Source organism: Phycodurus eques, chromosome 13 (genome assembly GCF_024500275.1).
Source record: "Phycodurus eques isolate BA_2022a chromosome 13, UOR_Pequ_1.1, whole genome shotgun sequence".
In the NCBI taxonomy this organism is placed as follows: Eukaryota; Metazoa; Chordata; class Actinopteri; order Syngnathiformes; family Syngnathidae; genus Phycodurus; species Phycodurus eques.
The window spans coordinates 13,894,570-13,921,151 of NC_084537.1; the positions used below are offsets into that span (position 1 = coordinate 13,894,570).

At 40.5% G+C, this 26,582-nt stretch overlaps 3 protein-coding genes across 9 annotated transcripts in view; all 3 read right to left on the reverse strand.

Moving 5' to 3' along the window:
* Positions 1 to 1,757: 1,757 nt before the first annotated feature.
* mbd3a (methyl-CpG binding domain protein 3a) lies at positions 1,758 to 11,335 on the reverse strand. Its single transcript, XM_061693314.1, has 6 exons — positions 11,149 to 11,335; positions 7,413 to 7,572; positions 5,611 to 5,748; positions 4,437 to 4,527; positions 4,172 to 4,349; positions 1,758 to 2,550 (listed from the first exon to the last, which is right to left on the reverse strand). Exons 1-6 carry the CDS (start codon positions 11,160 to 11,162, stop codon positions 2,370 to 2,372), a joined length of 762 nt encoding a protein of 253 aa, XP_061549298.1. The 5' UTR covers positions 11,163 to 11,335; the 3' UTR covers positions 1,758 to 2,369.
* Positions 11,336 to 14,650: 3,315 nt separating this feature from the next.
* Positions 14,651 to 18,263, reverse strand: LOC133411240 (cytochrome b-c1 complex subunit 10). The gene is made up of 3 exons (XM_061693322.1): positions 18,148 to 18,263; positions 17,452 to 17,582; positions 14,651 to 15,295 (listed from the first exon to the last, which is right to left on the reverse strand). Exons 1-2 carry the CDS (start codon positions 18,195 to 18,197, stop codon positions 17,462 to 17,464), a joined length of 171 nt encoding a protein of 56 aa, XP_061549306.1. The 5' UTR covers positions 18,198 to 18,263; the 3' UTR covers positions 14,651 to 15,295; positions 17,452 to 17,461.
* A 552-nt stretch (positions 18,264 to 18,815) lies between these two features.
* The window catches only part of tcf3a (transcription factor 3a), a 45,489-nt gene continuing 37,722 nt past the window's right edge, over positions 18,816 to 26,582 (reverse strand). For 5 of the 7 annotated variants that reach the window (XM_061693289.1, XM_061693290.1, XM_061693292.1 and 2 more), the window contains 3 exons: positions 24,839 to 25,080; positions 23,009 to 23,146; positions 18,816 to 22,349 (listed from right to left, as the gene is read on the reverse strand). In XM_061693289.1, the coding sequence (XP_061549273.1) occupies positions 23,016 to 23,146; positions 24,839 to 25,080 (373 nt within the window). In that variant the 3' untranslated portion in view covers positions 18,816 to 22,349; positions 23,009 to 23,015. Of the gene's footprint in view, positions 22,350 to 23,008; positions 23,147 to 23,496; positions 23,733 to 24,838; positions 25,081 to 26,582 lie in introns of all 7 variants that reach the window. The other 2 variants (XM_061693294.1, XM_061693293.1) reach the window with 2 other exon arrangements.

The following is a 26,582-nucleotide window of genomic DNA, read 5'->3' on the forward strand; positions in this document are numbered from 1 at the left end:
GGGTGGGGAGGGAGAAAAAAAAAACAAAGTGGGATTGGGAGCTCCGTGACCCCGTTCGCTCTCTCCGGCGTAGCCCGCTCTAGTAGCTCTCTCCGCCGCCTTTGTCTCGCCAGGCGCATGCCGCTCGCTCCGACGGCACTGACGTCAGCCGCGACACAACAATGGGTTCAAAGGCCACATGCGGCGATGGGGAGAAGAGCGTCCACGCAAAGCCACGGCTGCTGTCATTGCCATTGTGTCAGTCGCTTGGACCGCCATGCCTTGATTTGGTTTCTTTATTAACAAGCGGTTTTTTGTTTTTTTGATCATTCAAAGGCACGTGTGGATTATATTGACTGGTTTAGCATTTATTCGAGATCCTTGAAATCCAGCTATGGAGCCTACTAGTTTCCTCTTTGTCTTCACCGAGACAATCCAGCGCACTAGTAGTACTGTTTTACTAGCAACGTTTTTTTCCCCCCACGCTTAGCTTACTAGTATGCAATTAAATCTTACTCGTGCAGCACTACTAACACTACTACGCCCATTGAAAGACAGTACGAGAAAAAACAATACTAGTAAGACACTGTCATTCTGCTAGTGCACTGAATTGCTTTACTACGGACAACAAAGTACATGGACCGCAAGCTGGATATTGAATAAATGCTCAAACGGATGTTACTAGTGCTGCACTGTAGTTTCCTAATAAGGTTTAATTGTGTACTGGTAGACACAAAATTGGCCAAAAGATCACATGAAGATGGTTTTCTTTCATGGAAAGCTGTTTAAGCATTTTTTCAATACCCTTGATGTCCACCTTGAGATCCATGTACCAGTATGCTCTTTGTCCTAGTAAGGCAAGTCAGTACACTAGTAGAACGACAAGGGTGCACTAGTAGTATGACCATCTTAGTTTTTTCCCCACTGGGCTTAGTCCTATTAGTGCAGCAGCCTTTTACTAATTGCGTACTAGTAGGCCAAAAGTGGGAGTCAAGCACTAGATATTTAACTTGGGAGAATTTTATAATGTCACTACTATCAGTACCAGTAGCACAGAGTTGTCAACTAGTGCAGTTTTAGTAACATGTAGTCTTCCTACTAGTAAGCCTGTTGTCTCACTGCTGAGGACAGAAGTACATAGACCTTAAAATGGATATCCAGGATAACAAATAAATGCTCAGAAGGCTTTCCATACGGCTTTTTTTTTGTTTGTTGTTGAAGCATTTGATCCAACAGAACCATAAATACAATGTGTGTTGCAGTGTATCAAAACTATTATGTAGTATGATTAAAGGGGAACAAATGTTTTTAGAAGACGGGGGTATAGAAAGGTCCCTTAAGGCGACAGTTACTAATCCACCATGTTGCCTTTGCACATTGTTACGCCCACAGTAAATGGGACTTGAACGCTGCTGAGCGATAAAAAGTTAGCAAGATTGCACATATCCATGTTAATCCATCCATCCATTGTCTATAATGTGCATCCTCATTAGAGTAAGAACTGGAACCTATTCTAGTTGACTGAGTGAGAGGCAGGGTACATCCTGGACTGGTCGCTAGACAATCACATGGCACATATAGACAAACAACCATTCTCACGCTTATTCACACCTATGGACAATTTAGTCAAGTAACCTATTGTATGTTTTTGGAATGTAGGCGGAATACCCGCACAAAACCCACACAAGCACAGGGAAAACATGCAAACTCCAGATAGGAGGCCAGAACCTAGATTCAAACCCCCAAATAAAATACATCAATGTAAAAAAGATGCATTTATTAAACAATATATTGAATCATGTACAGTAGTTAAGTATCAGTGTTTCTTTCAATATAGCTTGCCATTATAAAACATGACCTAAAGTTATTGTAAACAAAGAATATTTGAAAACCAAACTATATTATCTCTCTCAGCATAATGTAAAAGAGTACAGCATGCATGCAGAAATTCTGCAATCTTTTCTATGCTTCTGAGCATAAACATTACTTACTGTGACAGTGGGGATATAAAAATGTGTTCTTCACAAAAGGACTGACATTTACAGAGATAATTTACAGTTTACATACACCCCGGTTTGTTTGAGCTTGTTTAGCAGCTGTTATGAACACAACACTGGATGAATAGTGTGCAGCACCAAACACATCTGCTAAACATTGATGGAGGTAAGAGCTGAAACAAAGAGCACCTTTTTCAGTTTTTACAAATACAAAAAAAACAAGTTTTAGTTTGAAAATTAAGCTAATACCTCCGCTTAAAGTTTTATTTTAGTTGAAGTAACAAACAGAAAATCCCCAGGATAGTTGATGACTTCAGTTCAAGTTGTGGTAAACGATGTAAGAAAAATCAGTCAGCACTGCAGGAATCATCACAGCCATTTTGTGTACCTTGGCTATAACTCCTCCTTTTCCACCCGCTCAGCCCCCTTCTCCTCCCCCTCCTCCTTTTCTTCATCTTCTTCTACCGTGCTGGGCGCCGCATCCACAGCGGCGTCCTCGACATGAGCCAACATATCAGCCATGAGGGCTTCCTCGAGCCGCCTCCTCACACTCTGTACAAGGTCCTCCTGCTTCCTGAAGGACATTGAGGGAACTCAATTAGGATTTAAAATGAGGATGACACCTCAAATGTGAACTGAATTAGTTCATGTCGACTGAAAACTGCTACAACAAGCAGGTCATTTGTACTTTATTAGTACAAATTTAGACAAATGAATATAGTGGAACCTCTAATGTTGAAAAATGTGATAACATTCCCAATTCCACATTATTGGGAGTAAAACAATAGTTTTACATAATCTCTAATGACCTGTGTGTTTTGTTTTTACACATTTAATTATTCTAAAAAAATATATAATGGCAAGAGTATCAGCCTGGAACCATTATTTCCCAAAATTGTTATAAAAAATAAATAAATCTGGCAACACAGTGGGCCGAGTGGTTCACACATCTGCTTCAAAGTTCTGAGGTTTAGAGCTCGGCTCCGGCCATCTTGTGTGCAGACTGCATTTTCTCCCTTGGCTTACGTGCGTTTTGCAGCCACCAAAAACCACCACCATTTTTTGTTGTTGTTGTTCCGTGCTTTAAATGACTAAAACAGAACTGTAGTGAATAAAAACATAAAGCATGAGAATGCAAATAAACCGTTTTATAAAGTGCAATTACTGTACATTGGGACAAGCAGTAAGTCACAAGAACGGCTGTAGTGTTGTATGAGTGCCTTTAAGGGGGCGTGGACTGATGAGTGCAGTCAATAACATGGCCGGTTAGACCAGCCGCACACCAAGCCACACGGTCTAACGCGACTAAACTGTGTGTATGGAGTTCTGCAACTACTGTACTTTTCACGAGTGGCCAACCCTCGGCCACTAGTTTTGCTGCGATACAAAAAGGTGTGCCAATCAAAAATGCAATGTCTTATCACATGAATGTTCACAACAACAAAAATTATGTTTCCGGGTACAAAGAGAGATCTGGCCAGTCGCTGCCAAGCTGTACCAATAATGAATATACAGTATGCATGTATGGTGTTTTACAATAATAAAAGATTTGTATTCAGAATTTATAATTTTATACTGTATGTACCTGTGGCCATTTCTTCACTCGAGCTGCGCCATATCTGCACAATGGACATTGTCCCAGATTATTGCACTACTAGCCACTTTAAATTGCATAAATTTCTTGAAGTCTCTGCGCCATTTGCACAATGGTCACTGCACCAGACTATTGTTCTATTAGTCATTTCAAACTGCTCTAATTGCTAGAGGACTCAGCATATTTTTTTACAATTGTCAAAAATAATAATTATAATTTTACCAGCATTACCACATTACTGGTAACCTTTTATTGTCAGCGACTGTGTTTTTATGTCTCAAAAGTATTCTCTGTCAAATGACTGTCTGTTGTCGTACTAGAGTACCTCCAACTACTGGAGACAAATTCCTTGTGTGTTTTTGACATACTTGGCAAATAAAGATGATTCTGATTCTGAAGTGCACTAGTAATTCAAATTTTGGCTAACAACACAAGGCAAAAGAAAATGAGGGAGCTGTGCAAGAGTTTGGTGCCTTGTACATCGGTTAACACAACTGTGCTCAAGAAATTGACTAACATCTCTCCAGTCATCCTTATTTCCCTATTTTGTATCATTTCATATTAACGGCCGTAAAAGTATTTGTATGTGTCACAAGGTCACCTGATATCTTCATCTGTCACCACAAATGCCTTGCAGAGAGGCTGTGTCGTGTTGAGCCACACTCCCGGGTTTTTCTCCACAGCCGCCGTGAGCTGGCCAGTGACAGGGGCGGGGCTTGTGTGGAGGGCGCTGGCGATGGCGGACAGCAGCGTTTTGTCAGAACTCGCAGGCCCCACACCTGGAGACGAGAAAAAATGAGAAAGAGACGCAGCTTGTTAGAAACGTGTCACACATATTGTACGAGTGTTTTTTTCAACTGTGTTACCTTGTAGGCCTTTGGGAAGATCCATGGTTTTCACCAGCTCATCTGCAATGTCAAAGGCACTTAACCCACTCAGCTTCCTCTCCCAGAACAACTGTGATTCAAACCACAAACTTGTCACATCTGACAAAATGACAGTGTATTATTATTCAGTTTTGAGTTTATCACACAGGAGATGTTCCAAACCCATCCACCATATGGGAAAATCCATGATATAGCGAGACCATATATTTTCATAGAATTTTACCCCTAGTACATGCTTTAAACACATTTAAACATTAAAACATACTCAAACTTTTCATAATACTTCAAAATATTCCTTTGGGCCTGCTGTAAAGAAATGGGAGATGTTGTATAACACCCCAACGGGGGAAGGAAACGAACAAGACTCTCGCTCCAAATAAGACGCAAAGTTGTTTGTCACCCCCCCAGCTGAACTCTACTGTAAAACTGTCACATAAAACAAAAGAGACTTAATCACGGTACATTAAACACCATAATAAATATTTTATCTAGCAACAGTTCATTAGCTCAATGCTAACATATAATGTGAAACGCCATACACAGGCTAACCTATATTAGCAGTAGATCAGGGGTCACTAACCCTTATGAAGAGCCACTTCTTGGGTTCTGATTAATGCTACCAATTTAATACAGGTTTCTGAGATTTGCTCAAACTTTAATTTTATGTATTAATTATTAAAGACAGTTCTAATCTATCACAATAATCATGAACAATGATTTAACAAGGTATGAAACAGATACATATCAACATGCCATACTCTATTTCTGACACCATTCCTAGGAAATCACAATGTCCCAACACTGGTGAACTTATTTGAGAACAGGCCCGCAGGCTACGCATGTGGTCCTTAGGGGCTACCGGATCCTCATAGTCAACCTTGTTGGTCACCCCAGCTGTAGAGGTTACGGTAATTATAAACCTTCAAACAAGTGCTACTTTATCACACACAAAGTGCAGCAACACACACGAGAAGCAACATTGAGATTTGACAACAACGTAAACATTTGAATATTGGATTAAAAAAAACAAAAAAAGCATCCAATTGGCAACCTAGGATAGCTCCAATGAATCATGGATAGATTGCAGCATTATTTTCTCCCTACAATGAAATAAGGGGATAAAAATAAGAGATGTTGCTGTCCTCTGCCTCACCTGTTTTGGTTGTTCCACAGCTCTCTGGGGGTCTGTTTTCACCTTGTTGCTCGGGTGATTTGTTACTTTGGTCACTGGCTGCTTGAAGATGGAGGCCGTCTGTCGAACTGGCAATGTTGTGTTCAAGTCTGGCTTGGTCTTTAGAAAGAACACAACAGCATTACAAAGACTTAAATACGGACACTTTGGGGAATAAAAAAACATAATAATTTGTTCCGATTTACAGCTTCTTCATTGTTAGGACAGTGACTGATGACTACAAATGTTGTTGAATGGTTCATTCAATTTTATGGAAGGAAAGGACTTGACTTATGACCTTCCCGTAATTCAATATACTTGAATGTCAAATCTAATGTTCCCATTGAAACGAATTACAATTTCATAAACACATTCTAGCCACACAAGAGAATCTAGAGAATACAAACGTTTTTTATCAAGGGCAATTACTGTTAATTCTGTAGTGTATTCGTGTGTTGGATGTTAAGCGGCTAACTAGAACAGCTAGTAAACGCTACACTCACATTCCGACACCCACACCACTCTCCTGGCCAGGCCATGCCTTTTTAGCCATACACACACAAAGTCACAAATACTACATTAGAATGTGAGGACCCCCAAGTGGACAAAAATAATACCTGCCCCTCAAATGCACATTGTATTTAATAATCCAAAATATTTTTTTATCTGATTAATCAATGGCATAATCGGTAGAATACTTGATTTTAAAAAAAATTCGATAGCTGCAGCCCTAGTTGTTGAATTTTGCTGCACCATCTAGTGGCGGAGTGGCTGAAGCTGAGTCATACGTCAGATAAAGCTAAATAAATCAACCTTAGCGACGGCTTATAACTGTAAAAACCCCTAAGTTGGGGCATTTGTAAGTCAAGGTTCCACTGTATTTTAATTACTACAAACTGAAATGACAGAAAAATTTAGTAGCGTTTTGACATGTACAATGTAACTTCAAGTAGGTGTTAACAACACTGTGTGCACTCCATTGATACATTAATAAACTAAGCCATGAATGGGAACAATACATTGGTGAGAAATATCTAGGCAGTGTTGCCATGGTAATTTATGAGTGTTAAATGGAGTGTAGGGCCAATCAATAAAAATAAATTCATGTTACTTCTCACCACTTGCTACACTTGCCAACATGAGCGCAGTGGGCCAGCTCAGTGTCAAAACAGCCTAATTAAATTCTTCCCTGTAGTAAAACAGTAACTGGCTGTGGTGGATGGAGTACATTATAGATCACCTTTTATAGGCACCGTAAAGTATTTTTTTGCTAGGAGAGCACACTAGTGAGTGCCTTTTTGAGAAAAGACTTTTACAGGAGCATTTATACTTATGTTTCTCTTTCTCTGACACAAAAAGAGGCTTAAAAGAGTACATAAGCCATTAAAGGTTGTTTCTATGGTTAGTTTGTTGTCGTTAAAATAACCATGCAACTTGAAACGTGACAGATGTCTTAAATTCTCCAGTGTAAGTGTTCAAATGAGCTGAATAGTGAGAAGATTTGGAAAGTTTATTCTAATGTATGTTGTAACAGAGCAGTCCATTTAAGCAGTTCACTCAATCTAAGTGTGCCATATGAACATCTGGGAGAATATTAGCCTATAGCAGTAAATGGGTAAAAAAAAAAAAAAAAAATACATCTGCTGTTTCCATTGTTTTGTTTTGACCACACTGATTCCTAAACTATGCCTTAGCATGGACCACTCTGGAAATGACCACTGTCCAATGATGAAGTCACTTTTAAAAGAGCATCTGGAGAAGAGCCTGTATGTGTTTATTGTCACCCTGATTTGATGGTTGACATCATGGTGCTTGTGCCCACTTCGCTGGACTTTAGTAAGAACTAAATGTGCAGCACGAGACTGGCTGGCCTCCTCGGTGTGAAAGTTGTTGGTTGGACCTCGCACTGTCTGTGGCTTACAGAGGACACGCCTGACTGGTACACTGCAGAGGAAACAAACACACACAAAATTGATTATAGCAATGGGAATGACACAAGGCTTTATGGCTTAATTGTGTGAGATGATCATGATTGTTTTTATTGGCACCACCGGAGAAGTCTTAATGTAACAGCATTTTATTGTGATTGTAGTTTGCAGGGGAAGAGATTTGGAGAAACAAGATATTTCCCATCCATGGCTTTATTTAAGGAGAATTGTTTGATGCTGTCGGCTTGAATGATGCGTGGCGAATGCATTGTGTATTTTGCCAGCCTAAAAACCACAAGCTGCTGGTGTTCAAAAATTCTCCATCTATTTTAAGATTTTAGTGATTACTTTTGAAGCCCATACGGGTCTGGCTCAGAGTTCCTTAAGCGAACTGCTCACCACTTATGAGCCACCTCAGATCCTCGGGTGAGGGCCTTCTGGTTGCTCCAAAGTCGAGGTTTAAAATGAAAGGGGACCATTCTCCATCAGGGCACCTCAACTTTGGAACCACCTGCCTGAGGACATAAGCTATGCAAATTCTGTAACATTTGTTAAACAACCACTTTTACATACTGGCTTTTATGTGACGTTGTCTTCTTCGCTCTCCTTTTTTATTATTTTTTTGGGGTGTTTTTATATTATTTATTTTTATTTTTTTACCATCCTACATCAGCCCTCCTGGAGCCTCATTTATCAACCGTGCCTAGAAACAGTTCAAAATTACTTCATATGACTGAAATTTAGTTAAAAAAAATAAATCTATTTATGAAATGTGCAGACGTACGCAGACCAATAAGTAATGTGTGTTGATAAATCCTCATTCCCACCTGGTCTCAACTGCCACGCTTGCGCAAGTTCAGCCTCATTTGCATTCAGAAATGCCTCCAATTAATAAGCAGCAATCCCTCTAATAATGTACAAATGGTCGACTTTGGAAACCATGGCAAAGAGGGCAAAGAAAAGGAAATTCTACCTGACTGAGATTAAGGTAATTGTCAGAGATGTGGAAACAAACCCCCAAAATACCTTTTGGAACAATTAATGTAGGTGTTACCAACAAAAACAAATGACGGAGAATGTAATCACTACTGTAAATTTGGTTGGATCAGAGAAAAGAGCAGGTGGTCTGACATCAAACTTTGTGCCAAAAACACATCATGGCCCCATAAATTCGTCAATATATTTTTGCGGAAGTGGTACCTGCCGAGAAGCCACTCTTTGCTCTGACTGAACAGATCAGACTGAACGCGCTTTGAAAATGTGCTCCCTGTGGAGCGCACGGCTCTCCAAATCCTCCAATAGCACAAGATAAGCCATGGCGCATGCATTTCAAGTTTTCTTTTCAGGTTGTCCTGTCACAGCGACAGTGGGGGAAAAAAAAAAAGGAAGTAATTTTTTGTTGCACATGATTAAAATGTCGCAAACCGATGTAATTTCCCTCTCGTTTCCTCGAAAATCCATCCATCCATTTTCTGAGCCGCTTCTCCTCACTAGGGTCGCGGGCGCGCTGGAGCGTATCCCAGCTGTCATCGGGCAGGAGGCAGGGTACACCCTGAACTGGTTGCCAGCCAATCGCAGGGCACATAGAAACAAACAACCATTCGCACTCACAGTCATGCCTATGGGCAATTTAGAGTCTTCAATTAACCTACCATGCATGTTTTTGGGATGTGGGAGGAAACCGAAGTGCCCGGTGAAAACCCACACAGGCAGGGGGAGAACATGCAAACTCCACACAGGTGGGGCCGGGGATTGAACCCGGGTCCTCAGAACTGTGAGGCTGACGCTTTAACCAGTCGTCCACCGTGCCGCCTTCCTCGAAAATAATCAACATATTTTAGTTTAACACATTTAATCATGTGCAACTAATGTGCTGTACATTAATTAATTAATTAATTAAGCAATTTCAAAGGACTTCTTTTTCAGTGTGCCTTTTATAACTTGTTAACACTAATCATTCAAATTGTCTGCAACATTACTCAGAGAAAATTTAATTAGTAGAGAAAAGAGGGAACGTGTGCGGTTTTGAGATTGCTGAACTCTGTGACCTTCTTAGTGTGTTCTATTTGTAGTCTCACCGTTCTACCACAAGGTTTTGTGTGTACGCATGGTCAGAGCTGCGCGTAAATCCATGCAAGTTCCTACACACGAGTCCAACTTGATGTATCCCATAATTTAAGTGGGAATGTTTGTACGCACATTTGACGCACACTTAAAATGAGGCACTCAGTTCCCGTTGTTGGGTATTTGCATTGCTGGCGTTCTTCAATCGGTTTTATATGACAGCTGGTGTCTGTTAGTGTATATAAACTTGTGATTGTGTCATTTTATTTTATGGTGAGCTGTCACCATCATTTCAGAAGTGTGTGTGGGTTCTTCAGGAGTAAGCCAATTTTTATGAGCAAATGACCATCCTATCACATTGAATTGCTCCTCCATTAAAGGAGACACATTATCTTTGTGTGTATTAAGCAAAATGAGAAAAATGCAAATTAATAAATCAATCCAATTCACTTATTCTGAACTTAAATGTAATCACTTGCTTTTATCCATAAACAAATAATGACATATTGAAATACAGTATGAACAGGGATGTCAAATCAGACGATTTATTTATTTACATTGCAACAAGCCACTACTATGAAAATGCTCTTTATATTGCATTATTAAAGTTAGAAACAACTAAGCCCGTGGTTTTATGCATGCTTTTCTCATGAAAAAGCACTTAGTAAATGTTTTTTTTTTTTTTTTTTTTTTTTTTTTTTTTTAAAAAGGTGCTACGTTAAGTTTGTCTTACTATTATTACTTCCACTTAAGTACACTGTGTGGGTACTTTTGCCACTTGAGTATTGCTAATAATTCACAGCCAAATGTCAGGCAGTAACATTATGTGTCAGCTTTTTCATACATAATACAAATTTAAATTGTGTCAGCTTTCACATGACAGGTGAGTGGAGACGTCAATCAAACACACGTCCACGCCCACACACTGTTCATCAAGCGAAAGCATTGCAATGGCTGCTCATGTTGCTCATCTTGACTGAAAAACGTTGCTAGGGCGACAAAACCACTAACATGTTACAATTTACTTTATAAATAACATGTACTTATCCACTTATAATCACAGTGTTGTTTTGGGCGCATGCAAATCGCGAGACTCTAACACCAATTAAGATAAAAACACATGGCTCGATAATGGGATGACCCAGCTCTGCGCCGAGCAACAAATGTCCAAGCGTATTCGCACCTAACAGCCTAAAAAGACATTATCAATGAGACTTGGTGTTTTGTTCCAAGGAGCCGAGGTCGCCCCCCCCCCCCAGTCAAGCGTGTGTAAACAATGAAACTTAGCTAGCTAATCAAGCTAGCGGCGATGGCACATCGCCCAGATTACTGTACGACTAAAAATTGTGCTAAGTAACGTTAATAAAGCTACAAACTATTAGAAACAATGATTTGGTTAGAGCCAACACTAGAGTTGGGAAAACTAGTACATTTGAAAGGACGCATGTACGTAGAAGGGAGTGCATTTCCTCCCGAACAAACTTTCATTGTAAAAACTCCCTCCGGTGTAAAAACGGCCAATTCCTACCTTTTCCGTTCCATACTCTCAAGCGTCCGTGTGGAGTCGAAGCCGGCTCTTTAAAAAGTGGCAAATGTCAACTAGCTGCTATGCTATCGCTGTCATGAATTTGCACCGTGAGATTTGTTTATCGATCACCATTCCAGTTAGGACCTTTACCAGCAAAGATCACTGCGCCGAACACGTCTCCTCCCTCAATTGCACTGTAATCCATCCGCGGGACTCACTTGAACTAGTGCGGAAGTTACCATGGTGACAAGACGAAGGGAGCGGTGCACAAACTGGGGAATTCCTGGGGGTCCTCGAGCCGCAGCTTGGGGATACGCATAAATACATTGTGGTATTATTTAAAAAAAACGAAAATAGACGAGTAATTTTATGCATAAGTGGTTCTCAAACTTTGACACCTAAAAAATACTTTGCTCTCAAAGCACCACCATCATGACCAACATTAAATTAAAATATATCACACAAAAGTTTACTTAAATCTGACCTATTTGTTAAAAACTAAAATTTCTAAATATTTAATGCAAAAGTATGTAATTAAAAGTTAAATACAATTGAAATGTACTGAACATTCACACCACTGTAACATTATGCAGCCGGAACCTTGAATTCAGTGATTCTTTTGCATACCCCTTGCTCGCATACCACTAGTGGTACTCAAACCACATTTTGAGAATCACTGTTTAAAATATATCAGTGATTGTGAAAGTGGCATGCTAACAACTGATATGTTAGTGACGTATCATCACATTAATCTGACATCCTGCATGAAGTTTTATTTTATAGGGTATTATTCCAGGAATATGTTTTTTTTTTTTCGAGAACAAAATACATATTTTTCTCAGAATCAGAATCATCTTTATTTGCCAAGTATGTCAAAAATGCACAAGGAATTTGTCTCCATTAGTTGGAGCCGCTCTAGTACGACAACAGAGCCATTTGACAGAAAATACTTTTGAGACATAAAAACACAGTAAGGAGAGTCACTAAGCAATTAAAGGATACTGGTAATGCTTTTTTTGTTTGTTTGTTTTTTTGGGTCCTCTAGCAATTTAGAGCAGTTTGAAATGACTAATAGAGCAATATTCTTGTACAGTGACAATTGTGCATATGGCGCAGAGACTTAAAAAAATGTAAGCAGTTTAAAGTGACTAGTAGTGGGATAACCTGAAACAGTGTCAATTGTGCAAATGGTGCAGCTATTTATCAAGCACACGACTGGCCAGTATTGGTCAACAACAGATTATGCAAATAGTGTAGAGTGGCGAAATTACTACAGTGAGCGCACGAACAATGTGTAATTGGCCCGACAGAGATGTGACAACAATCTCAAGACTAAATAGGCAGCATATTGAAATGGAATTGTAAGTTAACTGTTTAAGAAGTTAACGGCAAGAGGGAAGAAGCTGTTGCAATGTCTGCAAGTTTTAGTTTGCATTGTTCGATAGCGGGCGGCACAGTGGGCGACTGGTTAGCACATCTGCCTCACAGTTCTGGGGCCGGGGTTGAGCCTGTGTGGAGTTTGCATGTTCTCCCTGTGCCTGCGTGGGTTTTCTCCGGGTACTCTGGTTTCCTCCCACATCCCAAAAACATGTATACTAGGTTAATTGAAGACTCTAAATTGCCCGTAGGTTTGAAAGTGAGTGAAATGGTTGTTTGTTCATAAGTGCCCTGCAATTGGCTGGCGACCAGTTCAGGGTTTACCCCGCCTCTCGCCCGGAGATGGCTGAGATAGGCTCCAGTACGCCCGTGACCCTAGTGAGGATAGGCGGAACGGAAGATGAATGAATGAATGAATGTTCGATAGCGCCTACCTGAGGGAAGGAGCTGGAGAGGTGATGACCAGGATGTGAAAGCTCCAAGCGGATTTTACATGCTCTTGTCTTAGTTCTGGCAGCGTGCAGGTTCTCAAGGGTAGGTAGGGGGGTCTCGACAATTTTCTCAGCACTTTTGATTGTCCGTTGCAGTCGGAGTTTGTCCTTTTTTGTGGCAGCACCAAACCAGACTGTGATGGATGAACACAGGACTGATTCGATGATTGCTGTGTAGAACTGCCTCAACAGCTCCTGTGGAAAGCCATCCTTCCTCAGAAGCTGCAGGAAGTACATCGTCTGCTGGGCCTTTTTGAGAATGGAGTTGATGTTGGTCTCCCAATTCAGGTCCTGAGAGACTGTAAGTCCCAGGAATCCCGAAGGTCTCGACGGTTGACACAGGGCAGTTGGACAGCGTGAGGGGCAGCTGTGGCGAACGATGCCTCCTGAAGTCAACGATCATCTCGACAGTCTTGTCTTGTGTTCAGCACCGCAGCTCCAGCCGCTCCACTTCCTGTCGATATGCAGACTCGTCACCGTCTTTGATGAGGCCCATGACTGTAGTGTTGTCTGCAAATTTCAGGAGTTTGACAGCTGGGTGCGTTGAGGTGCAGTCGTTTGTGTACAGAGAGGAGTAGCGGAGAGGGGACACATCCTTGAGGCGCCCCAATGCGTGTGGATGAGGCGGTGTCCCCCAGCCTCATCTGTGGTGTCCTGCCCGTCAGGAAGTTATAAATCCACTGGCAGATGGCAGGCGAGATGCTGAGCTGGAGAAGCTTGGAGGAGAGGAGTTCGGGGATGATGGTGTTGAACGCAGAGGTGAAGTCCACAAACAGGATCCTCGCGTAGGTCCCCGCGCCGTCGAGGTATTCTAGGATGAAGTGCAATGCCATGTTGACTGCATCATCCACAGACCTGTTTGCTCAGCAGGCAAACTGCAGGGGGTCCAGCAGGGGACCTGTGACGTTCTCGAGGTGGTCCAACACGAGGCGTTTGACAGACTTCATGACCACACCTGTCATGACCTGTAGGCATTCAGACCCGCGATTGCAGGTTTCTCTGGGAGTGTGATGATGGTGGAGCGTTTGAAACAGGATGGTACTTCACACAGTTCGAGAGATCTATTGAAGATCTGTGTGAAGAAGCTAGTCCTTTATTGTTCTGTTTGGGGGGGATGGTCGCTCGTAGTTGGTTAGCGATTATAATCCACACCAGACTGATTTAGAGTTGTTAGCGGTAAAGTGTTTTGACATCTTTTCTGCATAATTTCTCTTTGTGGTGTTAATTTCTTTAGTCAGCTGGTTTCTAGCGCAATTATACAGGGCTCTATCCCCACTCGAGAATACAGTACAGTCTTATTTATTTATATATTTTAGAGACCTGAGGTATCATTTCCAGAATAGAAGGCATATTACAAGAATAAAGTTGTATTTTTTAAAATTCACTTGTTAAACTAGTACTTTTTTTCTCTTGGTAAATGTTTGACTATCATAATATTGCAATACGCCTATCTGGGAAAAATACTTTATGCACGTAAATTGCGATTTTTAATTCCCACAAAATACCTCTTTGTTCTTGTAAAGATTACCACTTATTTTTCTTGAAAAAAAATACAACTTTATTCTCATAACATGACATCTTCTTTTTGCAAAAAAAAAAAAAATTGTTAGAGTAACATTATGAAAGGGTAACATTTTAATTCCTATGGAATTTAGGGGTACCCATGGTTTGGCATAAGGATTATGTGGGGATCATTTAGAACCTCTGGTGTAATGGATAAGTTAAAAATGGTAAAAAAAATAACCTTTACACACACCTTGCAAACAGAAAGTTATAAAAGTATTGTATGGTCAAAACATTTCAAACAATTATAAAGCAGCAGAGAGATTTAAGGTGTAAACAGGATATGGGGCAGCATTGACATCTCATTACTTATACTGAACATCAATTCTAATTAGACACAGAATAGTAATTGAATCATTTCAAATGAACAAATGATATCTAACATCCTTTTTATTTGTTACTCTTCCTTCCACAACAGTTTGGCTTGAAGGGCACATCAACATATGTAGACATCAAAATAAATAACTGAACTGAAAGTACAGGGAGTAGGAAAAAAAGTTCATATTCTTCCCACTGATGTTTTCCAAGTTGAGGTGGAACTGCTGAACCCCAAGTGCATTACAACCGATGATGATGATGGTGGTGGTGGTGGTTGTGAGCCCTTTTTGGAGCAGCGGGATGAAGAGTACAGGCTGTGATGGCAGGCAGTTGTATGCATTGCAAAATTGCAGCTATAGCAGTCCTTGTTTAAGATTTGTGTAGAATCCGTCAAGAAACTGTCAAGAAAAACAAATATGATCACAACATGCATGTCACAATAGATAAATGAGAAACATTTCCCTTTGTCAGGTGTCTTCAGTGATGATATTGGTGAATCCACTACAATGTCTTAAATAAGGAAGTTCAGACAAAAGTACTTTATTTTAAACAATGTTCAGTTCACTAACACAAACTTAAGTGGAACCATGCTGCGGTAAATACGCACAATATATTTTTCTAATAGAGGGAGATAATAGCACTAAGTGGTAAAAACCACTGCCTGATTTTATCAAGTGGTCTAAAAAAGATGATAAATTACTATTTACAACTAAATCTTTGTGCTCATTTTATTCATATGCAACAATCAGGATTTGTGCAAAGGAATGTTTTTTATGCGCACCAGCAAGTAATGAAAACTACATTTTTTTCGTTTTTTTTTAACATTCTTGTTAAAGCATGTGTAATAAAATCTATAAACATGTCATGTCACTGTAACGAACAAAAATAAAAAGTGAGCGCGACAGCACAAGAAGAAATTGTTGACAAGACTGAAGGTAAGATTAGTTTGGCAGCGGATATGGATATTTTAAGTCCGACAAGAGTCAGTCAACCGATGCTGTCTGTAAACTATGCAGGCTTATCGTCCCTACGAAGTGAGCCAATCTGACTCATTTATTTTAATCTCAGCTGCTCTCATCAGAATACAGCAGTGTCTAACCACAGGCGTCAAAATCTGACCAGTGTCAAGCCAGCCGCAACGATTGTTCAGATTGCAATGCTCTTGCATGTAGTCAAGGATGACCGGAATCACCAATGCAATTCCAGTCGCTTTATTCCACCAGAGGGAACACAGAACATCACAAGCTACTGTTGGTTGGCCACAATTCACGCTATTCGCATCTTTACACTCTTTTCCTTTCCTCCTGTCACACTACTCACCCCCGCCCGCCCCCTTGAAGGTGTATACTCATAATTATAGATATTACAATACTACTATAATAATAATAACAACAACATGCATGGTAGGTTAATTGAAAACTATAAAATGCCTGTAGGTGTGACTGAGAGTGCAAATTGTTGTTTGTTTTTATGTGCTCTGCGATTGTCGGGTGATCAGTTCAGGGTGCACCCCGCCTTTCGCCCAGAGTCAGCAGGGATAGGCTACAGCTCGCCCGCTACCCTAGTGAGGATGGAATGGATAATAATCATAATAGCAATATTGATAAAAGTCCTGGGGCGATCCAGTGTCCTCCAGAACTGGACTGGTATGAAATACCACACGGATTCTTAAAAAAAATATCCAAAAAAACATGTATATGCATTAGTTGTTGTAATCCTCTTTTTAAAGGTTAGAGATCTAAATTCACCCTTTTCTTCATGTCATTATTTTGAATATGTAAAAACTAAATACATACCAAAAAATAAATAAAAAATCAATAATTATCGATGTTGACTGATGAGAAGTACTTATATTGTGATTTTTCATTTTTCAGGCATATTGCCTAGCCCTATTTCAATCTCTATCCATTCAAAATCAGGACACAGTTTTAAATTGACAATGCAAAAACAAATTATGATTCAGTTACTGGTTTGGTCTGTAAAATGTTGGAAAAATCAGCAAAAATAGTTTTTTGTCATTGTTTTCCAAAGTTAAAGCAAATGTTTGCAAATGTCCTGTTTTGGTTTAAAAAAGATAATCGCTGCGCTTTCATGGAGCACTACAGAAATCTGGCAATATTTACTACTGTTGAGAGCCTGAAATTCCAAGGGTTTGGATGAATGTAAGTTAAACAATATCTCTAAAAGATTAATCGGTTATCAAAATAGCTGTTGATTAATTTGATAATCGATTATAGTGAAAATGTCGCTCCACTGGCAACACTGCAAACACAAGTCGTAGCTTTCGCTCGCTTGTACCGTCCACACTATAATAAAAAGGCCACTTTTAAAATAAAATCATAACATATTTTACATTTTATTTTCACTTATACAAGTTCATCTGATGTTTTTTTTAGAACTACGTGATGCCATAGACCACTGGCATAATCCCCTGACCCAGATGTAAACAAACTACCAAAAGAGCTTTAATGACCAGACAGAAGAATTAACGGAAAACACACACCTCATCCACTTTTAATACAACGCCTAGGTATTGAACGTTTTCAGTGCTCACCTGATTGCCACTATTCGTCCTTCTTGAACTTGCCATTGATGTAGGGAACGTAGTCCAAAACGAGTCGCCAGTCTGTGAAGTGGACCACAGCTATGCCGCTCACTGTGCCCCAAACAGCCAGTGTGGGAATCCTGGAAAGGCAACATTGAACACATTGACCATGTTATACCTTATACCTCTGACAAAACACTCTCTATTCTGTTCTACTAAAAGTGTTTAAGTATCTACTATATATACTGAAAAATTTGGATTTTTCTCATGTAAGCCATGTCTAGGTTCAATAAAGGTTGGTTAATATTGTCCTAAACTACATTGAAGATATTCATACAGTACGGTCTAATCACTGAATATTTGATAGATGTATAATGTATGTATTATATGTATGTAATGTATCCAGAAAAAGTAAAAATAAGTAATCTATGCCCCATGCCCAAACCTAAAAGTCATCAGTCACCTGATTGATTAACCTTAACAATGCCACATGATAAAAACAAACATACACATTCAGAATATCAAATAAGCCCCAACGTAATTTGTTGTCTTTTGGCACAAGTTTCCCTGACATGTAAAGACATCCATGACCTCAGTGAGGCTAACTGCTAACCGCTGGCTGATGATTCAAGGAGCTTCCGTCCGCGAAACGCTAACTTCACAATTATTATTTTGTCTATTATTATTTTAAACACAGAACCTTACCACGACTTAGCCACGGACACATATTTCTGACCAACCACTTTACTCAACATCGTTGGGTGACTTTTTGTGTCTTCGGACACGGAGGTGCAGCTAGCAGGAAGCAACTTCCGTTTAAGGTTAGTAAGTCTTTGCGCATGCGTCGTAACCTTCTGATTCTAAAATATATAAGGTTACTCCTGCCCCCTAGTGGAGATACGGCACTACGGCGTGTAGGAGAGGAGGCCCAATATAGGCTGGGGCGTTTTAAACACATAAAAGCTATAAATAATAATCCACTTGTTAGGAATAATTAGATAAGCAGCTGTGAGGGGTGCTCTTATGGGCAATAGATTAAGTATACTCACACATTACTTTATAACTCCTAATAATGGGCAATTAGCTGTTATCAGACTTTAAAGTATAACATTGTACAGTATATATTCAGGTGCATTCAATAAATTTGAATTTTGAAAGGAAACGTCTACTAGAACACCCATCCATCCATTTTTTGAGTTGCTTCTCATCACTTGGGAGGCGGGGTACACCCTGAACTGGTTGCCAGCCAATCGCAGGGCACATTCAAACAAACAACCATTCGCACTCACAGTCACACCTACAGGCAATTTAGATGGAAATATAACTTAAGTGTTTTCTAGGTTAGATTTAGAAGACAATGAATGACAGTGAGGTCTGATATTAAAAATGGCACATTTATTACTACATTACTGTTATATACACAACAGTTCTCAATATCTACTTTATATATAAAAATAGGAAACTGGAGGCACTTCGAGGACAAAGCCTACATAGATATTGCCCTCAAGTATTTATGAAGACAAAGAGCTGTAGCAAGTCATTTGCTATGGATGACAGTCTTCTAATAAAGAATATCGTGTTTTCATTCTTGAACATGGTAGAAAATTCCTTTACATAAAGACAAGTCCATTTTTGTGCATTATCAGAACAATTCGTTTTTTAAATGAAAATAAAGTTACGGACTATCCCATCGGGTAATAATTTGCAAATGACACATAAAGGCAAACCAAAATTTTGTTTTCCAGCTGATACATCATACAGCTGTACATACATATCAATGTACATGACAGTCTAGGACACACTCATATTCAAATATAAATCAGTAAATAAAAGGTTTAAGTAGGATTCAGTGTCAATGTTATCACATCAATAAATTCTTGTTGATGTTCTTGGACTCATGAGTCTAAGCAACGTTTCAGTCATATGAATGTAACAGAAGTGATCAGGCACTGGTGAGTAACCATCATCAAAGCTCCCAAAGTCAAGAAAATGACTAAGGCCACCCTTGATGCATTCGTTTTGATGAATTCTATTACAATGAAGTCAAATTGAACTGGCACAAACAAAAGAATCCAAATAAAGATGTCGGGTTTGCACAGAACCAAAAGAAAAAATATAATTATCACAACATGTGACAATACAGCCAGAATTTGTCATTTCTAACATTTCCAAGCACCTGGCACAACACAAAACACCTCACTTTGTTCCCGCAATCTAAAAGTTCAATTTAAACAACATAAACAAAAAAAGAAAAGAGCATTCCAAATGAAAAAAAGAAACAAACTAACTTAACATCTTACAAACAACAAAACATTAACCTGTTCTACAAAAGGAAGATCGTTACAAAGAGGCTTTGAAGTTGTTCAAAATGGAAAACAAATACAACTGCTCACCACAGAGCAACAAAGTCAATCAATGGCAATCGAGTAATTTAATAGTCAAGAGGGTAGTATTACACCTCACCATACATTTCAATACTCACTTTTTTCCCACGACACAACCCTTTTGTGAGATGAGCTTGTCATTGGAAGCTGTCAACGACCTGGAAATAATGTGTGCCCTGATTGGTCCAATCACAGAGGACAGCTGGAGACTCCCAAAACTGGCATTCAAATGGTCCCTAAGTAACCATTTTCATCTGCTCTACATGTGCTATATTAAAAAAAGAATACAGTGGCGCTATGTGATACGAGTTTAATTTGTTCAGTGGCCAGGCTCGTGACTCAAAACGCTCATATTTCAAATTACCTTTCCCCAATGAAATCAAAGGAAGTGCCATTAATGCATTCCAGCCCCCCCCCCCCCCCACAAAAAAAATTGTAATGTTGTTTTTTAATAAGGAAAATAGCCCCCTATATTATATGTTATAAAATCATTCAGTAATAAAATTAAATAGAATTTAAAGAATTAAAGTTTGTACATCATAATTTAATGCTTCAATCCAATTCATTGAGCTGCTCCTCCTTGGCCACCGGGGGACAGTATAGTATGGTCATACAAACAAACGTAGAGTCAGCACTATTCTAAGTGACTCAATAAGCTTCAATAATGTTTTTTTTTTTTTTTTTTTTGCAAAGGGTAAAGAATATGTGTTGTGATAATGTCTTGCCTACATGTGTTGCTGCACTGTGTTTAAATATCCGTTGCTTAAAGGCCTTTTAACACCGCACTTGGCAATGCGCAAGCCGCCATCGACCTTCCCATTCATTGTGTATGTGCTAAGGGGCCTGGGACTACGGAATGCCTTGTCCCGGCGCGGCAAGTGCTGAGGGCAGCTGACGTTACGCAACGCACACTCGAATAGAAAAATGTCTACTGTGTTGCAGCGATGTCAGAAAGCTCCTCCAATAGGAGAATTGCTGGCGGAGTGATTTGAGTGCTATTTTGGCGGAATTGTACTGTAAACGGCATGGGGAAAAATACAGAAAATTATAATAAATGTGGTGTCCCAGTGTCCCGAGCTGTGGGACAATAGAAAAATGATATACGGAGATGTTTCTGCAGGCTTTCAAACTGCTCCCTGCTCAGCCTGAAATACACCTCAAAGCGTTCTCCGTGGAGCTATAGCTCACCAACAAGTTAATAAACGCCGTGATCCAGCTGTGAAATTAGTATGGGATGCACCCATTCCCTTTTTTTTTTTAGCTGCTGCGTCACCTCCTCCTCCTCAAAAAAAGCAAAGCCAAAGCTTTCTTTTGCAACAATGACTAATACATATTGCCGAGTTTGGTCTACTCAGCGGGGAAAGCCTCCCGACTTCCTTGTAGGCCTCTACGTCAGCAATTCCAAATATGGGCATGGTTATAACACCGCAACTATCGATGCTTATAATTAGCAAGTCAATGGTGTTTTCTATTATATGTTAGTATTAAGCTAATGGGGACGTTCTTAAGGTCAAAGTGGTTTGGTTTTAAATTGTTCACCATCTGCCAAACTGCTCCTTATTGTGACGTAAGTTGATTTGTTTTACTTCCACCATAAAGCGATCGTAACTTAACTTTGCGCTCGCAATTCGAAGCAAAAAAAAGAAGAAATCGTCCGCATGACCTCGAAAAATCCACAAGATGGGTCACTCGTATCTCAAGGCACCAATGTATTTTTGTTTGCAAAGAACAAATGACTACCCATCTGATTCAAGTGCAATGGCTTTTAGAAAAAACAGTAACAAATAAAAATATGCTGCAGGTTCACTCTGCTCAAATAACAAAAAGTGTCCTCTTGAGACTGGACCATCCAGGATGGCTGCTCACGCCTGATATGAACACACAAGTGACAGCGTGTGCGCAACACAATGACATCTCGATGCTCTATTTCTACGGAAGCCCTGCATATGGACACTGGATTATCTCTGTAGTCTTTCTTCAGTGGTGGCACTCCCTCTGACAGTCTTTCAATTCCACTTGCATGGCCGTGGCAGGTAGAATCCAGAGTTTATGAGGAGGTGAAAAACATCACATGCCACATACTGTATTACCTCACCAACCAGGGAAAGAAATAATATAATAAAAAAGACACGAACCAAGTCTTGTCTATTCAGTCAATCTATCGTGAGATGCATCGAACACCACCTTTGCAAGTGGGAATGCCACATATTATAATAATACAAATCCTTGCTTTGCTCACAGGAGAAAAGGACTATTTGATCCGAACAAGTTTGCTCCCAACATGTAAAGCATTTTTTTAAGAATGTCTTACAAAAACATGATCACAAGAATGTCCCGGCCTCAGTGTCCTTGAGTCAAATCATGTATCTATGAGTGCACGTTTCTCTCATTCTATACAAGTGTGCTTGTTATGTTTGTTTGTCACTATGGCCCCGTTCTGACAGTGATGAGGCGTGTGCCTTCCAAAAACCACATGGAGCTGCGTTAAGGCCACGTGTTCAAACATCTGCTAGTTAACAGGAGCTGGAAAAGAAATGTTTTAAATACATTAGGCAAATTTGCACAAGCACAATGTACAGTGGTACCTTGACTTATGAGATCAATTTGTTTCGGGACCAAGCTCGTAACTTAATTTACCCATATATCAAAGCAATTTTCCCCATTGAAATGAACTGAAATGAAATGCAATTAATCCATTCACATCTCCTCCTCAACCTCCTATTTATAAGTAAAGCCAGGGGTTTCTATTGTAACTATTTTACATCCAAACGAGCAGTAAAAGGCACCAGGGTACTACCTGTTGGGTCACTTAGCAATAAGTGCTAAATATGGACACACTTGTGCCGTCCTGCGCCCTGCCCCGCGATGAACATCACAAAAACTAAGTGCAGTGTGAAAAGGGCTGAAGTCTTCTCCATGCTCCTTTTGAGTGTTTTTATTTTGTATTTGTGTGTTTAACTGTTCGTCGTGTTCAATAAACAGCTGAAAGCACATCCGCGACTGTCTCTCAATTTTGTTTCCACTTCACTTGAGCGGCGGCATGAAGCTCGCTCGTAATAATTTTTTTGGCTTAAAACACACAAAAAATTCAACCAACCGACGGCTTGTAAAACCCACAAGTTGGGGCCCTCGCAAATTAAGGCACCACTGTAATCAGCAATTGGGCAACCTGGAGAACAAACCTTGGAATTACATATGGCTTATAGGGTTGTGTCCATCACCTCCGAGACCTCCGCCCATCTGCATCTGGGGGTCCACGCCCGACACTTTCTCCTCCTCTCTTCTCTTGAGGCAGGCGGCCTTTGGGTTGAGATTACGCTCTTTACAAAAGGCACATAAACATCGATTAGGGCAACCTTGATTAACAATGAGTTGTGACTTCTCACAAGTGGAGCAGAGGAGAGGAATGAGAAGGTAAAACGCAAGACAGGAAAACAAGGAGACAGGAAATAAGAAGTAGGAAGAGAAGAAAGCAGATATCTATCCTTCCTCATATATTCTCCCTTTCTCCTCCTTACTGGTCCAGTTAATAGAGGCGTGAAAAGAGAAAGTGGGTGATACACAGAGGCTGAACATAACCTTTAAGAGGAAATGTTCCCAGGCTCTCATAATATGCTCAGCTGTCTGTCTGGAAAAGACTAGTCACATCAGACTGGACTGGCCGACCTACCTCGCACCTGCTTCTCCAGGCCCAGTATGACTTGGACGGCCTGCTGCAAGATGACAAGCTTGGTCTGGGCCTTGTCGCTCTGCAGGTGAACCTGACACATCCTGCCCAGCTCTCTGAAGGCTTCGTTTATGTCGCGCACCCGCACCCGCTCCCTAGCGTTGTTAGCTAGGCGCCGCTCGCGCTCCCTCTGCTCCTTCTCTTCGGCCGTCAGGTTCTCATCGGTCACTGTGACAACGCTGCAGCCGAGAGGAAAGCGGTTGACAGGGCTGGTTAACAAACCCAAATCACAACCTCGCTTAACCTACGCTCATGTTTGTATTATCAAAGATGCAGCGGCATGACGTTGCTGGAGGGTATTCATTACTTCGCCATTCGAAATGCTCAAAGCTCCTCCCTGCAAGTGAGATTAATAAACATCCCAGTGGAGTGGGCCGGACCAGAGAGCAGCAGGCGGATGGATGTGTTTTTAGAGGTCATGTCCTACTTGTCATCTAAATCCATTAACAAATCTAACTGGAAGGGTCACTGAGGTCCAGGATGGAAGTTGAGGGGATCTTACAACTTTCCAGCGGAGGGACAGAAGATATGAGGGTGTGAGAAATAAAGCTCTCTGCCGACTACAGCACATAATAGAGAAGAGAGCGGCGGCATCATGATAAATACATCGCAAGTCAACGTATTTATCAGGAAGAGGCGAAGAAGAATAGGTCACCGTTGCAATCTGTAAAAATAAGATGGAGGACTGTTGCGTGGATGGAGAAAGTGAAGTCAAACACAAAGCAGTATAATGAGCGTGGTTATGTTGCAAGGACATGCGACACACCAAAGTTAAGGCAGGTTAATACAGAAAAAAACACAACTTGTGTGCTTTTTTTACACTTAATGGTAAATCAAAAGCCAGTATGCCAGTTGTAAAAAGCCAAAGTAACAAATGTGTTAATTAATTGGTAAGGTGAGAGAGGCGCAGAGACATGAAAGAATGTTCAAAGGATATAATAAACGGGGCAAATGTAAGACAAGGCGACATATACTACTTCACAACAAACACACATATCCAGTATGTGCTACCACAAGAGAACCAGAACCAGAGAATGGGGGTGGTTTAAAAACAGTCACATAGCTTCATTTCCTTATTCTATGTCCTCGCTTTGGAGGTGACTAAGGATGGAGTGCAATGTGTAGAATGCTTAAATGTTCACTGATGTGATTTATGTAATGAATGAACAGTATTATTCATTGCAATTAAGTGAGTCTAGCAGGAGCATGAAGCCATGTAAGAGTTTAACTTGCCAAGAGGACCTTCCCCTCCTCCTCCTTCCTCCCTCCCTGGACACCCACTGACCTCGGACTTGCTGCTCCAGGTTGAGTATAACGTTAACGGCCTGTTGGAGCACGTTCAATTTAGTCTGCGGTTTCTCATAGTTCAGATGGAGCTGACACATGCGGCCCAGCTCCTTAAAGGCCTCATTGATGTCCCGCACGCGAAGCCGCTCGCGGGCATTGTTTGCCATCCTCCGCACTTTCTCCCGCCCAGCTTTAATCTCCACTGGTAGATCGTCATCGTCATCATCATCATCAATCAGACTAGTCAATGGCAGATGAGGAGGGAAGGAAACAACATTGTGGGCACAGTTCGAGTAAGCATAAACTTAGCTACACTTAAATGTAGCTTTCTGACACTCATAAACATTGTTACAAGAGCTGTTATATACGGAAAGTACTAATGTACTGCTTTGAACATAATATCCTGCATATTGCATATGATTTGCCAGAATTATACATAACATGTCGTATTACAGCAGACTGTACTTTTTAACAATTTACTGCAAACACTGTGCATCCCGTCCACTAAAGCAGTGAGTCCCAATTATTGTGCCGTGAGAGATCAGGTGTATCATGGGAAATGATCCATCCATCCATCTATTCTCTATAACCACTTATCCTCACTACGGTCTATGGTATGCTAGAGCCTATCCCAGTTGACTTTGGGCGAGATGCGGGGTATACCCTGAACTGGTCGGCAATTTCACTAAATTGGCCCAAAATTTTTTTATTTACTACAAATTTATTATTAACCAATGCATTACATAAAAATGACTACAATTGAATAAAATAAATAAAAAATTATATTAGGAAATCTTGAAAAATAATTTCAATAGAACCAATAAAAAATTTTTTTTAATTGCAACAAGGAAGGAAGGAGAGGTGGAAAGCGGGTTATTAGCTAGAAAGAGAAGAGGAAAGCACAGGGAATAGAATTGAACGTGGGGACTTTGAATGTTGGGACGATGACAGGAACATCTCAGGAGTTGGTTGACATTATGATTAGGCGAAAGGTTGATATATAGTGTGTCCAGGAGACCAGGTGCAAAGGCAGTAAGGCTAGAAGTTTAGGGGCAGGGTTTAAATTATTTTACCATGGTGTAGATGGGAAGAGAAATGGACTAGGGGTTATTTTAAAGGGAGCGCTAGCTAAGAATGTCTTGGAGGTGAAAAGAGTATCAGATTGAGTGATGAGGCTGAAACTTGAAATTGAGGATGTTATGTATAATGTGATTAGCGGCTATGCCCCACAGATAGGATGTGACCTAGAGGTGAAAGAGAAATTCTGTAAGGAGCTAGACGAAGTAGTTCTGAGCATCACAGACAGAGAGAGATTGGTGCAGATTGTAATGGACATGTTGGTGAAGGAAACAGGGGTGATGAAGACATAATGGGTAAGTTCGGCATCCAGGAAAGGAACTTGGAGGGACAGATGGTGGTAGACTTTGGAAAAAGGATGGAAATGGCTGTAGTGAACACTTTTTATAGAAGAGGCAGGAACATAGGGTGACCTGCAAGAGCGGCGGTAGAAGCACGCAAGTGGGTTACATCTTGTGCAGTTGATGTAATCTGAAAGAGGTTACTGACTGTAAGGTAGTGGTAGGGGAGAGTGTGGCTAGACAGCATAGGATGGTGGTGTGTTAGATGACTCTGGTGGTGGGGAGGAAGATTAAGAAGACAAAGGCAGAGCAGAGAACCATGTGGTGGAAGCTGAGAAAGGAAGAATGTTGTGCGGCTTTTTGGGAAGAGGTGAGAAAGACTCT

What these genes read in the sequence shown, in the direction of transcription:
- LOC133411240 (XM_061693322.1), bottom strand. Translation starts at nt 18,197, where the DNA reads ATGTTGAGTAAAGTGGTTGGTCAGAAATATGTGTCCGTGGCTAAGTCG. An exon ending in GTGTCCGTGGCTAAGTCGTG is followed by an intron (nt 17,583 to 18,147) that starts GTAAGGTTCTGT and finishes TTGCCTTTCCAG; the next exon opens with GATTCCCACACTGGCTGTTT.
- mbd3a (XM_061693314.1), bottom strand. An exon ending in CTGTGGAACAACCAAAACAG is followed by an intron (nt 4,528 to 5,610) that starts GTGAGGCAGAGG and finishes TTTGAATCACAG; the next exon opens with TTGTTCTGGGAGAGGAAGCT. An exon ending in TCTTCCCAAAGGCCTACAAG is followed by an intron (nt 4,350 to 4,436) that starts GTAACACAGTTG and finishes TCTCGTCTCCAG; the next exon opens with GTGTGGGGCCTGCGAGTTCT.